This window comes from Chiloscyllium plagiosum, chromosome 9 (genome assembly GCF_004010195.1).
Source record: "Chiloscyllium plagiosum isolate BGI_BamShark_2017 chromosome 9, ASM401019v2, whole genome shotgun sequence".
In the NCBI taxonomy this organism is placed as follows: Eukaryota; Metazoa; Chordata; class Chondrichthyes; order Orectolobiformes; family Hemiscylliidae; genus Chiloscyllium; species Chiloscyllium plagiosum.
The window spans coordinates 40,106,854-40,125,185 of record NC_057718.1 but is presented as its reverse complement, the minus strand read 5'-3'; the positions used below and the strand labels follow the sequence as shown (position 1 = coordinate 40,125,185).

Sequence of the window (18,332 nt, the reverse complement as noted above, 5' to 3'; positions counted from 1 at the left end):
CTGGACTGCACCAGTAACCCCACCTTGGGGCCTATAACTTAAAATTAAATATTAAATATTTCATTTGATCATTTTTTTAAGAAGTTTTCTTTCACTGATCCTGACATTTCACCCTTGCTAGTTTGCTCCATCTTTTGAGTTTTCAGCTGAACTCAATCTGTCACATCTTAAAAGTGTTCCTATTCAACACTTTATTGTTCTTGTGCTGGTTTAGGCACCCACTATTCCTACTGCACAAGATTACCCAGTTCACTTAATAGCCTTTCTGTTGACTCCAAATGCCACCATCGCTTTTGTAGAAACAAATAAATTAGAAATCCAATGTCAAAATGACTCCCCCATATGGGTGGCACGGTGGCACAGTGGTTAGCACTGCTGCCTCACAGCGCCAGAGACCCGGGTTCAATTCCCATCTCAGGCGACTCTGTGTGGAGTTTGCACATTCTCCCTGTGTCTGCGTGGGTTTCCTCCGGGTGCTCCGGTTCCCTCCCACAATCCAAAAATGTGCAGGTTAGGTGAATTGGCCATGCTAAATTGCCCGTAGTGTTAGGTGAAGGGGTAAATGTAGGGGAATGGGTCTGGGTAGGTTGCGCTTTGGCGGGTCGGTGTGGACTTGTTGGGCCGAAGGGCCTGTTTCCACACTGTAAGTAATTTAATACTGCTCATTGTATTGCTGGTGATTCTTAAAGATACAAATAATTCTATTGCTGCTTTTGGACCCTTGCCATCACCTAAAACTCAATATTTTTGATTGATGTTAAAAAAAATACATTTACAAGGTTTGACAATTTGTGTGCATGTAATCAGGAAAGCTAATAGAATGTCATGTTTTATTGCCAGATGAACCGAATGAAAGAGTAGTGAGGTTATGCTTCAGTTATACTTCATTAGCGAGACCATGTCTGGAGTACTGTGCACTGTACTAGTCACTATACCTGGTCATGCACTGGTAGTAGTTCAAAGAAGGTTTACTAGACCGCTACCTGGAATGAAGAGATTGCCTTACTAATTGGCTAAATAGGCTAGGCCTGTATTCTCTGAAGTTTAGAAGAGTCAGAACTGACTTAATAAAAACATAAAAGATCCTCCGGGGACATGACCAGGTGTTGCCTCATGGGAGAATCTAGAAATAGGAGTCATAGTTTAAAAATAAAGGGTCGCCTTTTAAGACAGATGAGGGAAAAAAATATTGTCTTTGGAATTCCCTTCCTCAAAAAGGCAGTGAAATGCACAATCTGTAGGTGTTTATAAGGCAGAGATTACCAATGGATGAATTATGATCTGGGGTATGCAGGAATATGGCGTTGAGGTTAAAATCTGATCAAACATGATTTACTGAATGGCAGAGCAGGCTCAGAGGCCTACTCCTGTCCTGTCCCTTGATCATATGTTCCTACAGCCTCTTTTTGCACATTAATAGTCTATGTTTCTGTGTTCTAACTTTGCGGTGATCTTTTCTTTAATATTTATTTATAAAATTGATTTATAGTTTGTAGTTTGAAATCTGCAGTTTTCTTTTAGCAACAATCGGAAAAAAAAGTGTGATATGCACTTTTAAGGGTGTAGGCACACTTTGATAAAACAATTCACTGTTTGCCCAACACAGTATTATCTAACGTTAATGACTTGCACTTACACAGGGCAGTTAATGAAAACAAGCGCACAAACTCATTGGGCAAGCAGATGTCGGGGAGGAAAAGATAAAAATGACAATCAAACACTTTCAAATAGTTGGATCTTAGGGTTATCAATGGTGATGAGGCAAATGGAAGGAACTGGACAGAAAGTTAGTCAAAGGAAATGAATGGCTAGGAAGTAGTATCAGCTGGAAGATAATAGAGAAAATGGCAGCAATTTGTAGCAAGGTTGGAAGCTTTAAGTTAAAATGCTCTGAGGCAGCATGGGGAGCCAGTATAATTCAGTGAGAATAGGGCACAAGGATCAGTGCAATTCACTATGTTACAATAAAAACACAGTAGTATTTTGGATAAACCAGAGCGTATGGAGGATGGATGGCATTAAAGTGGCTGTCAAGAGGTAATGAAAGCAAGACAAATGATTTTGGTACTGAAGGATGAGTGATCCTCCCACAATCCAAAGATGTGCAGGTCAGGTGGATTGGCCATGCTAAATTGCCCATGCTAAATTGCCCATAGTGTTAGGTGCATTAGTCAGAGGGAAATGGGTCTGGGTGAGTTATTCTTCGAAGGGTCAGTGTGGACTTCTTGGGCCAAATGGCCTGTTTCTACACTGCAGAGAATCTAACATGGATAAAAAAAGGTTTCCAATATTTTGGGCATAAAAGTGAACAGTTATAGGTATAAATTAAAATATAAATTCAAACAATTAAGCAGAATGTCAAGATGTCAAACAGCTTCAAGTTAAAAGAACAGCACAGAGTAGAGACTGTAGCAAGGTTAGGTAACTTCAGTCTTCTCCCACGTTGTGCTGAAGGAAGCGATCATTCATTGATAAACAAAAAGAGTGGCAGAAACTTTGAGTTATCAGAAGTGTTTATATCAAACATGACCCCAATTAAAACGATCAGTGCAATGTGAAATCTGGCCAACTACCAAGAACCTTTTGTGTGGTAAATTATCCTACCTCATCTTTATCTTTACACTAGTTGTAAAAAGGCTCAGAACTGTTTCTGGGGCTGTGAGATCTGTTGAAACTAAATTGACTAAGGGGTTGTGTGATAAATGGGAGGCAAGACTTTTGAATTAAGAAAGGGACATTCTGTCAGGCAATTTCTTTCCTCCTGACCAAAGTCCACGCTGGACTCACAAGAAGTGTGACTCTATGAAATTTGACCTCTAATCCGACAAACATCTGGAGACTGCCTGATCTGAATGGACCATATGAAGCCATACTGCACTCAATACTCGACTAAAATTATTCATCAATTCATCATCCTCCTCATCAGCACCAATCTCTTCGAGCTTTTCATCAAAACCGAGCAGTTTTATAAACCTGTTTCCTCTTCCATTTCCATCCACAAGTTCAAAAACGTAAGGCACATGGGCATTTAATCACTGAAATGGGAATCATCTGGTCAGCTGCTACTGTTATATTTCTCCCACATTCTCAGCTTATCCATATTCATCAAGCTAGAGCTCCGGTCCTACATCACCTCCTTTCCATCTCCTCTCATTCATCTTGTTCACCCACTTCCATTCTTGGCCTCAATGCCAGTCAATACTAAGTGGGTCCCTCTCCTCAGGTAGCCAAAGATCTCTGCGCAATTTTTTTTTGGCACCGATGAGGTCAACTACAGTACATTATTCATGCAATGATGTTTTTAACCATGGTCAGCACCTGATAAAATTACCACTACCTTTTGGAACAGTAAGTTGCAAACCACTTGAGTGCATTTTTCCTCCTGTATTATTGCCTAGCAAGTCATTGCTAATAACACTAGACAATGTCAAGTACAAATAAAACACATGTTCTTGCCTCGCCAACTGCTTAAACACTGACGAAGGCGGTTGTTGTAGGCTGGCTGGTTAAGACAGTAGTTCTTTATTTTCACATCTTTGACAAGTTTAAAAGGTGGCTGAATAACAGAATTACACAGTACTTCTGAAATCCACCTGTGATTCTGAAGATGTTTCTGCAAAACTAAATGGCCTCTATTATTCTGTGATGGATCATTAAAGTACTTAATAGTCATCACATTTTATCAATAAAAGGATATACATGAAGATTCCGTGGGAAAATAGTAAGAGTTGCCCAAAGATCCCAAGCTTTTAACAGCAAAGACAAGAACAAGTCGAAAATAACAGAAGGGATGTAACACTGAACTTATGGAACTAGGTTCAGAGTTTAGATTACAGATCCTTGAGTGGAATATAGTCATTTGCAGGTTTAAGAAAACTGGAAATCACTAGGTGTGATTTAAAGCATGGATTTCCAATCCTAGCTGGTGCTTGGTTCTCAGACACATTAATATTTCCTGCATTTATACACTTTTAACAGTATTAGTCGAGTTCTGTCTGGTACAGAATAGCAAGTACTAACCACGCTGAACATGAGCATTGCCAATGCATTTCAGATGGTCCACAGATATGCTCAAAAAACGATCTTCCTAGAAGCCAAAAGACAATAACAGATGATACTGGGAAATTACGCTTGAAATTTTTATAGAAAAAGCCCTTAAGAGGCAAATATTTATAAAATAATACTTTTGTATAGAGATATCAAACCAACTATATGCAATACAAACAGAATGTAGACAAAGCCTTTGAATAACAGTATTAAGTATATCTGCACATTCACAGCCATCATTTAAATTGCAAACTGTCTACAAACTTTTTATCGAAAACTCTATGGACACTCACAACAACGTTCATTCAGATATTTAACAGATAAACAACCAATCAAACATGGAGCCAAAAGGAGGAAAGGCAAGGAGTTGTGATGAAAAACCTAGTTAGGGAGGGCTGAGAAGCGAAAATGGTTTCCAGTGAGAATTCAATATTTTAGGATTTTGACAAAGAGGCACAAATGATGGATCAAATGAAGAATTGGAGTCTTAAGAATTGAAGTTATAAACAGTTTTCAGAGTAGTTGGGCTAGAGGAGGTTAGAGGAATTAGTCAGAAGAAAACTATAAAAATGATTGAACACAAAGATGATATTTTAAATTTGAGGTGGAGGTGGACTAGAAGACAAACCAAGTACTGGGGTAATTAGTGGGCAGGATTTACTTCATAGTGAAATACAAAGGTTTGGTGAATTGAAATTGGAGAGCGCAGCATGGAAGGATAGCATTAGGACTGTTAATTTTAGAGGTAACTGAGTAATGGATAGGCAGTCTTCATGATGGTAATGAAATTAATTTGGAAGTATTGCACTGGTTCAATAAAAATATCAACATTTCAAACAGTTTTGTTAAACAGCAGCCAGAAAAAGCAAATGGAATTGGATAGGAGGTTATGGAACACTTATGGAAGGAAACACTTCAATCTTCCCAATGTAACTGAGACATAAATGATAACCTGCAATAACAAAACTGGGTTACCCTTTATAACTTATAAAGGGGTGCAGCTGGACTGTCAGCTCAACAAGAGGAGGATCCTAAAATAATCCAACAATTCAGCAAGGTCTCCATATTTGGGGTGGCATGGTGGCTCAGTGGTTAGCACTGCTGTCTTACAGCACCACGGTCCCAGGTTCGATTCCAGCCTCGGGCGACTGTGTGGAGTTTGCACGTTTTCCCAGTGTCTGCGTGGGTTTCCTCTGGCTACTCTGGTTTCCCACAATCCAAAGACATGCAGGTCAGGTGAATTGGCCACGCTAAATTGCCTGTAGTGTTAGGTGCATTAGTCAGAGGGAAATGAGCCTGGGTGGGTTACTCTTTGGAGGGTCGGTGTGGACCGGTTGGACCGAGGGGCCCGCTTTCCACACTGTAGGGAATCTAATCTTTATGATCGGAACAAAAGAGCTGCTTCAGCATACTTCGATGTCTAACCAAAATGCATAGAATATTAATAGAAAAGCTTAATATTGCACTTTCAGCCTGCAGAATTCTCCCTCATAAATTTTATTAGCGAGAACTCAGGCTCGGTTATAATGAAATTCAAATACTGTCTTAGTCATCATTTGCTTTTGGAGTGCTCATTAAACTAATGGGCATCCGTGAGGTGCGTGTTACTGTATTTCCTAAGACAAATGTGCTTGCAGCAGACAGCAGTCAATTTCAGAATGCATTTTTATTTATGCAATTAAAGGCAAGTATTTTGAAATATATTATTATAGACAAATACTATTGACACAATATGGGGAAGTTCTTGAAAATAATATTTGTCATTTATGATTATCCTCTAAAATACAATTATTTAGTTCAGTCTTTTTATAACATAAACTAGACTGCAAATTTATATGAACACTGAATTTAGCTTCTCCTGCACTAACTTTCAGGCAGTTGTTATTTTAACAGAACATAAAGAAGCCATCTGATGAATTTAATAATGTACAATATTATAATCCATACAATGTGAAGAGTTGTAGATTTGTGTTTACCTCTGGATTTTTGTTCCATTGCACTACATATTCCCAACAACAATGAGCATGAAGAGCATCAGATTCTAGACTGCAGGGGAATCGCTCATAAGCCAACCGGAGCAACTCTGTAACAATAAAAACATTTTAAACAAAAAAAACCCCACAAACTAGCATTCTAAGAATCAGTTTTCTCTGTTAAAGCAGATAACATCAGTTACATAAAAACATAATTCCGATGTCCCAATTCGTGTAGCATTCAGAAAGAGAGCATATATACATTGAGAAAAATCTTAAAATAACGATTTTGACTCAAATGTCGAGGCCATGATAAAGATGTTTGCACAAGGCGAAGATACAAAATTAGTCGTGTGGTTGACCGTGGTGAGAAACGATTTAGGTTACAGGAAAATATCGATGGCATGGTAAATTGCAGTAAAATGGGAAATAAAATGCAATCTTGTAAATTGTGAGGAAATCCACCCTGAAACTTGTAACAAGGGAACACACAATAAATGGAAGATACTAGCAAGACAAAGCAGAGGGACTTTGGAGTTCATGCCTACAGATTCTTAAAAGGAGTTAGATTGGCAAGTAAGGTACCTAAGGCGGCAAATAGCATGCATTATTTTATTAGCTGAGGGATAGAGCAGAGAAGTTGAGGGATTATGCTAAAACTATATACAGCACTCGTTAAACCACAGGTCGAGCATGATAATGCAAATCCAATCACCATATTAGAAGATGATGTCAATAGGCACAAATCATGCAAAACAGACTTAGGAGGATGATGCCAGGATGGAAAAATGTCAGCTGAGAAGAAAAACTGACAGGAACGGGGTGTTTTTCTTGTAAAATTTACTATAAAATTCTGTCATAGCCATATAATCTGTGAACTGTGCATCTGTACAACTTGCTTAGTCCCCTTTTTTGGAACTTTTTTCAAAAAAAAGACTATTTAAAAACAAATCAGCAAAGTTGTACTCCAACAGAAGGATTATTGTACAACTAATGTTGAAAGTTACAAAGTGATAATTATGAAGAACATAAGAACTAGAAGCAGGTGTAGGATATCTGACCCTTCGGGCCTGCTCCGCCATTCAAGAAGATCATGGCTGATCTTTTCATAGCCTCAGCTCTACTTACTCACTCACTCACCTTAATCCTCAATTCCTTTACTGTTCAAAAATCTATCTTTGCCGTAAAAGCATTCATTAAAAGCATTCATAAAAGCCTCAACTGCTTCACTGAGCAGAGAATTCCACAGATTCACAACCATTTGGGTGAAGTTCCTCCTCAACTCAATCCTAAATCTGTTCCCCCTTATTTTGAGAGTATGCTCCCTAGTTCTACTCACCGGTGGAAACAACCTTCCTGCTTCTACCTAATCTACTTCCTTCATAATTTTATATGTTTCGATAAAATCACCCCACTCATTCTTCTAAATTCCAATTTATATTAACTAAAGTACAGATACAAACATTAAAAAGTAGTAATGATGAAAACAAGATAAACATAAGATCAACCTGTTACCATTGCAGGCCTGTTTTTCCTGCAAGACTTTCTTTCCAAAGTGAAGTGGCTGAAGATGAAGACAAAGTCAGAGCTGCAATGGCTTTTTCCATCAGTTACAGCATTTGCAGATTACCTGGACTCGCAACGGAACTGACATGCATCCAGTATCTTCCCAGTATCTGCACAGCCACACAGCTTAGCAGGAATGTTGTCAAGGGCTCACCTTTAATCAGAAATCTAACTAGGCCAACAAATAGTTTGCCCACAAGAACACATCAAGAGATCACATACTATGTGGCTAACATCTCACTACCGGGCTGTCCAAATACTTTCCACAAATAAAAGGTGTTTGAATAAATATTTCCCACCGTGACAAGCAAAACACGAACTACACTCAAAACAGATCTCTTGATTAGTATCCCATCCACCATAGATGTGTGACTACAGTGTAAACCATTTATAAGATGCAATGCAGCAAATCATTAAACCTTTCCAACTTTTTCAAAGTTAATCTGTACAACCTAAAAGGGCCAACAGCAGACGATGAACAGAAACACCATGACTGCTTAAAACTTTCAAAAGCCACACATCACAGTGACTTTGAAATATGGTTGTTTGTTCATCATCACTGGGAGACTGGGAGTAAGACCACCATCTCTTGGTATCTGAGGAGGTGGGCAGCAGGGGTTTGCTCCTGCTGCACACAGGTGATATGCTTCCCACTTCTCAAAGCTTGTGAAAAAAAACGCATGCCCACTGACAATATTATGACAGCAGGGATGAAATTAAGACCCAAACTCAAAAGGCACAAAAAGTGGTTGTGCTAGTAGGCACCTTAACCATCTACCATACAGTAAAGAATGAATCAGAGCTGGATGAAAAAGCCATGGGCTAGCCATCCATCAGACTTTAGATGCATGCTTCCCCACCCCTGCCACCCTCTGCAACTGGAAGGCCAATCTTTAAAGCAATGTAAAAAATAAAGGCCATCAATAATAGCAACTCAGGCTCTTCTACATTCTCCATAAAAGCAAATTACTGCGGATGCTGGAATCTGAAACCAAAAAAGAGAAAATGCTGGAAAATCTCAGCAAGTCTTGCAGCAGTTGTAAGGAGAGAAAAGAGCTGACGTTTCGAGTCTAACTGACCCTTTGTCAAAGCTCTGTTAGACTCGAAACGTCAGCTCTTTTCTCTCCTTACAGATGCTGCAAGACTTGCTGAGATTTTCCAGCATTTTCTCTTTTTGGTTGTCTTCTACATTCTCTTTAGGTTTAGTTACAGCGTATCCATCATAGAGAATCGGTAGGAGACTGACCACTCGCTTACTCTGCTGGACAATAAAGCTAAATATTGGTGGATTGCACATCATGAACACTGGCCGAGGAGTTGCTTCTGGGATGTGCAATGTGCCATGAAACAATTTATATTTTATCTTGCAACCAGAATTTTTTTTAAAAAGTCACTGTCCTACATTGACTGTTTGATGTACAATACTTGAATAGTCTAATAGATTATAATTTTTTTTTCTTAATAACCTTACACCTGATAATCAAGCAATATATTCATTAATGTTCCAGTGAAATTAATAAACACTCTTCTTACCAAGTATCCTTTCTAGGTCAAGCTCTTTGTACTTCTCACTCACAGGAACCCTGTTCTCTTCTTCCACTAGTTCCTCTGCATTCTCTAATCCCTTGGGTTGACGGGCCTGTTTCAAGATACTTGGAACAAGATTTAGGTTGAAAACCCATTTTGCCACTCCATCAGCAACAACTCCTGAGAAAGACAAAGGAATACAGACGGTTAATGACAATAAATTTCAGAAACATAAATGAGTTAATGAAATTCAAAACCTTTTGAAAATATAACTTCTTTTAACAGGCTCAAAACACTACTGTTCAATATTTTCAGGGGGCTAGATTACTTATAATTAAGGGTTTCATAAATATTGAAGTCAGAGTCTACAATAAATCAGAACCAATTATGAATGCTGCAAACAGGTTAACACAAAAGGAAGAAGTTAAACTTGTCATGTATTTTGCTGTGTTTGAGAAAGGCAAATGAAAAGACTGATTTAATAAAGAGCAGATTCCCATGTCACAATCAGCATCAGGCAGACCTAAAAATTAGGAGTCAACTTGACATAACTACAACACAGGACTACTTGTGTACCACAACACCACATGCAACAAGCAACAGACATTGAAATCTATTCCACAACCAACAAACCAGATCTAATCTCTGTAGTCCTGCCATATCTGGTGTTAAGAGTAAATCCCTCTGCTAATTTAAACCAGACACGCAGAAATACTATGTGGCTAACATCTCACTACCTGGCTGTCCAAATACTTTCCACAAATAAAAAGGCGTTTGAATAAATACTTCCCACCGTGACAAGCAAAACGCGAACTACACTCAATAAATATTTGCCTCATAATCTGTTAAATTTCGAGTGGCAAAGAACAATCCCAAATATCACTAAAGAAAAAAATTTAACAATTTTATTCTTGAAGTCCAAAAGAGAACATTAGACAACAACGGTTTACAACTCCTTTCTTAAAACTATCTTTTACCTCCCACTCCACAATACCGACAAAAACACTGATTAAGGCTTACAAAAAAAAATCAAGTTTCAAAACCAGCCAGCTGTGTTGGTTCTCCTTTCTGGATTTTCCTCTGTAGATTTTTCTGGGTCATCTTTTCTTTGGTCTTCTGCTGCAGTCGGCTGGTGCTTGGCTGCTCTTTGCTGTTTGCCCCAGTTGTTCAAAATACCCGATTTTATATACCCCAAAACATCGGGCTGTCTCATTGGTCTGATGTCATCAAAACATAAAAATTCAAATGAGATTGGATTTTGGTATCTTGGGGCATAATTTAAACTTATTGGCCAAATTAGAATTTTTTGTGTACCATGGCAATGTAGCTCCAGCTATTTGGTTCACAACCAAATATTATATTTTTCAATTGTTCAGCACACTATGCTTTCAGTCAATCCTTGCTAGCTTTCACTCTTTCAAAAAGAGTACAAACCTACACCTTCATAACACTAGTTATGAATGACTATGGGTAATTTAACAATTTACTGAGGAGGAAGCTCCACACATATCTCCATCCTGAACAATGGAGATGAACAACGAAATAGACCCAAGTGTGACTGTTTTGACATGAATCATGATGAATAAGTTTCTCAACCACATTCTCCCGCTTTCTCCTTGTAACTCTTGAATTATACAGTGCTGTGACTGTGCATTAGCAGTGGAAGGCATGAATGTTTGAGGTTTTGGTATCAGTAAAGCAAGCTGCTTTGTCCTGGACAGTGTCAAGCTTCTTGAGTGCTGTTAATACTGCAGTCATTCAGTCAAATGGAGAGCACTCATCACACTGCTGACTTTTGCCTCATAGATGGTGGAAATGAGCTGGGAGCCAGTCAGTCAATGAGTTACCTCCTGCAGGATTCCATGCTTCTGGCCTTTTCTTGTGGAAGTAGTATTTACATAGCTCGGTCAGTTCAGGGTCTGATTAATAGTAACTCCCAGGATTTTGATAGTGAGGTATTCAGCAATTATAGTGCCATTAGATATCCAGGGGTCAGGGTTAGTCTGTCTCTTGTTGGAGATACACATTGCCAGACACCAGTTGGCACAAATATTATTTGCCATATATCAGCCCAAGCCTGTATATTGTCCATGTCTTGCTGCATTTAGACATGGACTGCTTCAATATCTAAGTCGTCATGAATAGTGCTGAAAATTGTGCAATCATTAGTAAACATCCCTACTTCTGACATGAAACAGCTGAAGATGGTTGGGCTGGGCACAGCACCCAGAGGAACTCCAGCAGAGATATCCTGGAGTTGAGATGACTGACTTCCAATGACAGCAACCATCTTTGTACCAGACATCACTCCAACCAGCAAAAACTATACTGACCTCCAATTCCCTTTAACTCTAGTTTTGCTAGGGTTCCTCAATGCCATACTTGATCAAATTTACTGCCAATTCTTCAGTGTTGTTAGGTCAAAATCCTGTAACTAGCTCCATTGTAGCATTGAAAATTTACCTACAGGAAATGCACTGTAGTGTTAAAACAGCATTAATTAAAACAAATCTAACCAAATTTTGTAGAGGCAAGCAAGATGGAATAAAGCACATTCATGCCTGGTTGAGTAATATAGCAACTTAGCCAGCATGTTAGATGACTTTGCTAAAAATGAGGATGAGTGACATAGCATCTTGTTATTTCTTCACCTCAATTTTGTTTGCTTTTATGTTAATATCCAGCACTGCTTTCAAAATATGCTATGAAATAGGAAAAATCCATTTGCACACATTTGCCTATAACAAATTCTTCACTGTCAATTTTCCCTATGGGTGAAATTTAGAACAATTTAAAAAAGGCCAAATTGGATTTTCATAAACATACTTTCAAATCTGCAAATTAAGATACAAACTTCATTAAATGAATCACAAGTCCATGTAAATTCAAAACGTTCTGGATCAAATAGGACACTGGGTAACTGTGACAGCAAGAGCAGAATCCTCTTCTTAATTATGTTTGGCCAGTAAAAATAAAAGATCTGACAAAGTCAGTAAAAAAGACACTGCAAAGCAAACCAGTGTATTTTTAAATGACTGCTTAGCAGCAGTCTTACTTCAGTAGAACACAGTTTGATTTATTTCATTATTGTCATGTGTACCAAGATACAGTGAAAAGTGTTGCCTTATATGCTTTACAGGAAGATCATACAGTCAGTTTGAATGTACAGGCAATACTGAAAGAGAGAACGTCCAAGTGAATGTGTATACATTCGTGGAAAATAAACAGATCTCAAAGCTGATCAAACTGCTGGGTCTAACATCACTCACTCCAGAATGCTGGAAGCAAAAGTGAGGAATGTGTGAACAGAGCCCTGGCCTTATGCATTTCAGGATTAGAGACTAGAATTAACACTGAACTGGTGGGAGATTAATGCAATAGCAATATTTAAGAGATGTAGCAAGGTAGAAACCAATGGAAATTTACTAGCAACACCCAATTTGCACCAATAGGCTAGCACATTTTTAATAACAGCTTCCACTACTTTCCCCATGACAGATGCTAAGTTAACAGACCCATAGTTTCCTGCTTTCTGCCTCACTGCCTTTTTTAAATAAAAGGAGTTATATTAACTAGTCTCCAATCTAAAGGAACTTTCCACAAATCTGAGTTTGGAAAAATTAAAATCAATGCATCAACATCTCATGCACTACCCTAGGATAAAATTAATCAGGAATGACTTGCCTGGTAATTGTAATTTTCTTCAACTCCTTCCTCCTTTTCGATCGCAGATGCTATTTCCATGATATTACTTGTACCCTCCCTAATGTAATCTGCTGTTCAATTCACCTGCCATCACTTTATCCTCCATTATTATACTCCCCAGATTCATTTTCTATATGACCAATACTTACACTGTTAAATATCTTTTCTATTTGAAAATTTTTAAGAAACTGTTCGTATCTGTTCTAGACTTTGCCAACTGGCTGTCATTTTCTAATTTTTGGCTTCTTACTAATCCCTCAGTAATTCTTTGCTACATTTTATATTGTCCAATCGTTTTACTGGTCACCTATCTTTGTGCAAATATAGCTTTTCTTTGGAGTTTGATACTATCTTTGACTTTAGAGTCATAGAGATGCAGAGCACAGAAACAGACCCTTCTGTCCAACTAATCAATGCCAACTAGATATCCTAAATTAATCTAGTTGCATTTGCCAGCACTTTGCCCATATTCCTCTGAACCCTTCCTTTCATATACCCATCCAGATGTTTTTTAAATGCTGTATTTGTACCAGCCTCCACCTCTTGGTCTGGCAGGTCATTCCAAACATGCACCATACATTGCGTGAAAAAGTTGCCCCTTCGGTCCCCTTTAAATTTTTTCCTCTCTCACCCTAAACCTATTCAGTCGAGTTCTGGACTCCCCCTTCCCAGGGAAAAGACCTTATCTATTCATCCTATCCATGCGCCTCTATAAGGTCGCGCCTCTATAAGGTCACCCCTCAGCCTCCGATGCTCCAGGGAGAACAGCCCCAGCCTATTCAACCTCTCCCTATAGTCTAAATCCTTTAATCCTGGTAACATCCTTGTAAATCCCTTCTGAACTCTTTCAAGATTCACAACATCCTTTCCATAGGAGTGAGACCAGAAGTGCACAGAAAATTCCAAAAGTGGCCTGACCAATGTCCTGTACAGCCATAACATGACCTCCCTACTCAATGCTCTGACCAATAAAGGAAAGCATACCAAATGCTTTCTTCACTATCCTATCGATCTGTGACTCCACTTTCAAGGAACTATAAACTGTACTCCAAGGTCTCTTTGTTCAGCAATACTCCTCAGGACTTTCCCATTAAATGTATAAGTCCTGCTCTGATTTGCCTTTTCAAAAAGCAGCACCTCGCATTTATCTAAACTAAACTCCATCTGCCACTCCTCAGCCCATTAGCCCATCTGATCAAGATCCCATTGTACTCTGAGGTAACTTTCTTTGCTGTGGTGTCATCTACAAACTTACAAACTACACCTCCTAAATAGTGGCACCACGTTAGCCAACCTCCAGTCCTCCGGCACCTCACCTGTGACTATCAATGATACAAATATCTCAGCAAGGGGCTCTGCAATCACTTCTCTAGCTTCCCACAGAGTCCTAGGGTACACCTGATCAGGTCCTGGGGATTTATCTATCTTTATGCATTTCAAGACATTCATCACTACCTCCTCTGTAATTTGGAGATTTTTCAAGATGTCACCATCTATTTCGCTACCTTCTATATCTTCCATGTCCTTCTCCACAGTAAACACTGATGCAAAATACTTGTTTAGGATCTCCCCATCTCCTGCGGCTCCACACATAGAACAGCAAGGCAGCCTTTGAGGGGCCTTATTCTCTCCCTAGCTACCCTTTTGTTTTTATTGTATTTATAAAATCCCTTTGGATTCTCCTTAACCCTATTTGCCAAAACTATCTCATGTCCTCTTATTTAATTTCAAAATAGTAGTGTTGGATCCACAGTGCATGTAAAGTGCATGTAAAATTCAATCATATTATGATCACTTTCACTAGAAAAAGTCAGTAATTCATCTCAGTTTGGTCAAAAATCAGGTCTAATATACAAAAGCAGAAATTGCTCGAAAAACTCAGCAAGTCTGGCAGCATCTGTGAAGAGAAATGAATTAGCGTTTTGGGGCTGGTGACCCATCTTCAGAACTGATGATAGCTAGGAAAAAGATGCTTTTTATGCAGAATATATGGTTGAGGGAGGGGTTAACATGTAAACAATAGGTGGAGATAGAGCCCAAAGAGACAGAAAAATAATTGGACAACAAAGGATAGTACAGCCTCCTTCCTGGTTCATGTGAAAAAATCCTCATTTAAGAAATTCTCCTGAAAACACTGAATCAATTCATCATCTTGACTACTTTTCCAGTCTTTATATAAGTTAAAATCCCTCATGATAATCAGTGCACCCTTTTGACAAACTCCCATTTTGTCTCTTTTTAATGAAGCACTACTCCAAATGAAATAGTTAATTTTTCTAACTGTCAATCAAATCACAGTAAAATATTTAAAAATGTTATACTCCTGAGGTAGAATACTGTACCTCAGGAATAATGCCATTGCAGGATGCATCTATTTGCAACCAAAATGCTCAAAGTAGTTTGGTAAAATGTTTTGCGGTATCACTTCTTGATTAATAGCACTCAATTAAATACACTGTTATTCAAAAAACGTTTGAGGAAATAACAGGGTTTGACTTTTGATTCATCCTTGTATTTGAAACTTTTAACAGTCTCCAGTTTCAAGCCTTTGATTTTCACAAAGGCAGATACCCTCAGTGTTTCTCAAAATTCTTAACCACTGGAAGAGCCATTGGATGATTGAACCTTCAACTGAAAACCAGAATTTTAATTAAAAAGACGTACCTTTCACTGTCACAGATGTCTCTAAAGACAGAGATAATGAATTTATAGGGTTGAAACAAAGAATATTAAACTGGAGAGAATGAAAAGCAAGGTGGCAAAGGAGAAACTTAGTTGACGAGAGTGAAAAAGACAAAATCCAGAAATCAAGGCCAATGCTTATAAACAATGTAAGAAAGTTGATATTTAGAGAATGGGAGAAAAAGAAACAGGAAGGCCGTACTGAGAATATAACGTTAAAACAAATAGGAACCAAAATCCTAAGTTGATATCAATAAACAGCAAAAGAAGTGAGCCAGAGACCAGGATGATTAATATGTAGTTGCATGGTTGCAATGTTTTCTGAAGATGCAGGAAAACAAAAGTCAATCTGACTCAAATACACTAAAGCTGAAAATGTGTTGCTGGAAAAGCTCATGCCCGAAACGTCGATTCTCCTGCTCCTTGGATGCTGCCTGACCTGCTGCACTTTTCCAGCAACACATTTTCAGCTCTGATCTCCAGCATCTGCAGTCCTCGCTTTCTCCTCAAATACACTAAAGCCAAGAAATGAAAGACTGATCACTATTCTATTTCCTAGAGGGAATCACTTGAAAGCTTGCTGAGAGTTTAAGCTTGGCAATTAAGAGTGTAATTGTAGCCCATGACCAAACCAACAACTTGATTAGCCAAGATTCCAGGAACCAATCACAAAAGCATTACTAGTGTCCAAGTCTGCTGCTGTGCATAAGTTAGGGAGGATGACTTTGGGAAACATCAGAAATTATTCTCCAAGTTTTGAACTATACAAGAAAAGCTTTATGAGCACACACAAAGAGCAATGCTCCCACCTCGACCACCTTCCAAAAGCTTTTTTACAGAAATGCTGGTAAGTGGTTCAGAACGTTGGCAGGTTGTACTGGATGTTTTTTTCCCTCTGCTGTGTAGCAACGTTTGTAGTATAAGGCAATCCTCAAGCTGTCTCAGTAATAGATTCCAGTGTTCCATATCGAGAGACAATGCTTCCCAAGAATCGGTCATTCCATCTGAAGACATAACTTCCAGCTTTATGGAAACAAAAGAAGAAAAAGTCAGATGCAAGGGAGCACAGGAGCAAAAAGCTGGAAGCAAGTCCAACTAACTTTAAGGGAACAAAAACAATTAAATAATGCACCCCACTGAATTCAAATCCCAGCAACAGAAATTAGGTTTGAGTGATCAGCTCTTCAAATCCAGCCAAGATTAATTTCTAACAGTGGGGTCATTAATTCAACTGTCCAATGCCGGCCAAGTTTTCTTCAGCCTCAGCTGTTCTTCTACTTATGCAGATTTTTATATTGTTTAATATCCTCCACAGAGCTCTGCCAATTTAGATTCAAGACTGAAATTGAACTGCTGCAGCTCCCACAAGGACCATGGATATAGAGAGGCAATTTCTTTTCTATTATTTCCAAGTAACAGCAAGCCACATTTTCAACAGAAGTGAATAATATTTATCAAGCATGGCACAAGATTCCAAAAAAATTCCACAGTAATTATTAAAAATACAGAAATGACACACACAAACTGTGTGAAGAAGATGACATGATAACTTTTGCAGCCACTAGTACTACAGAATGAACTGCTTTGTTTCAAAAAGTTAACAATTAACAAAAGTTCTACTCACATCTTTTTCAACCAGGCTGTTTGTTGCATTGATGGCCACACTTCTTCCAACAAGTGCAGCTAACAACGCAGCTCCAATATTCTCAGACTGTGCACACACAGAACGCATTTGTTGCCACCACGGACTCACTGACTGAAGGTCCCACGAGTTATCTATTGCACCTGCAGGGAAACAAATTTCATATTACAAATGGATTAACAACAACTTCATATTTTGTGGCTTTTAATGTAACTGCCTATGAACAGGCCAGTATTAACAGGCAAAGGCACACGGACAATAGATCTACAGTCCTGTTACACAGCCAAACTTGACTTTCCTTCAAAGTCAACACTCAGCATGAAGAACTCAAAGTAAATGCTCTTTAATTAAATTAAATATATTTGTGGGAGACTGAGATTTTCAGGGTTAAAGAGGCCTGGCCATGAAAATGGAGTCAGGAGCAGCTTCATTAAGTATACAAGGGTTCTTATAGTACAGCTTGTGATTCAGCAGGAGCAGGTACACTCAGCTGCCACAATTGGTTGAACCCACCACCCAAGACCAAAATCTTTGATGACACCTTGCCCAAAGCAGCCCCATCCCAATTTCCTTAATTGTTTATCCAAATTTTTTTTGATCATTATTGAATCAGCATCCCACAACTTTCAAACCAGCCCACTCCATATTACAGCAGTTCACTGAGTAATTTTTTTACCCTTCATATTGCACTTAGTTATTTCGCAGTCATCAATCCTTCATTCTAGGAACAGTTTCTCCTTACTTATTTTGTGAAAATAGTTTATCGTTATGAACTCATCTGTCAAACCTCCTTTCTCGTCCCTTGAGTGAATACTTGATCAAATTGTTCAAAACTGTTATATGTGCAGATTTGGGAGAATAGAAAGAGCAGTGAAGCCAGAGAGAGTAGCAGAATGACCTCCTCTGTACCATAACCATTCTATGATTCTACCTTTCAAAGCACTATCCAGGCCTTAGTTGGAATACTGTCCTCCATTCTTGGCACCATACTTTAGTATGGACCTTAAGGCCTTAGAGAGGTTCCTAAAAGACGTTAATTTAGGATATGCCATGGATAAGGGACTTCAGTTACATGGGATGACTGGAGAAGCTGGGATTGTTCTCCTTAGAGCACAGAAGGGTAATAGAGATAATCAAACTTACGATAGCTTTCGATAGATAGGAGCAACAGTTCCACCTGCAAGTGAGCC

At 38.7% G+C, this 18,332-nt stretch overlaps 1 protein-coding gene across 2 annotated transcripts in view; it reads right to left on the bottom strand.

Moving 5' to 3' along the window:
- The window catches only part of rab3gap2 (RAB3 GTPase activating protein subunit 2 (non-catalytic)), a 95,337-nt gene that overhangs the window by 13,852 nt on the left and 63,153 nt on the right, over window positions 1-18,332 (bottom strand). For both annotated transcript variants that reach the window (XM_043695776.1, XM_043695777.1), the window contains 5 exons: window positions 17,125-17,285; window positions 16,310-16,523; window positions 9,120-9,293; window positions 6,024-6,130; window positions 4,021-4,087 (listed from right to left, as the gene is read on the bottom strand). In XM_043695776.1, coding sequence (XP_043551711.1) covers window positions 4,021-4,087; window positions 6,024-6,130; window positions 9,120-9,293; window positions 16,310-16,523; window positions 17,125-17,285 — 723 coding nt within the window. The remainder of the gene's footprint in view (window positions 1-4,020; window positions 4,088-6,023; window positions 6,131-9,119; window positions 9,294-16,309; window positions 16,524-17,124; window positions 17,286-18,332) is intronic.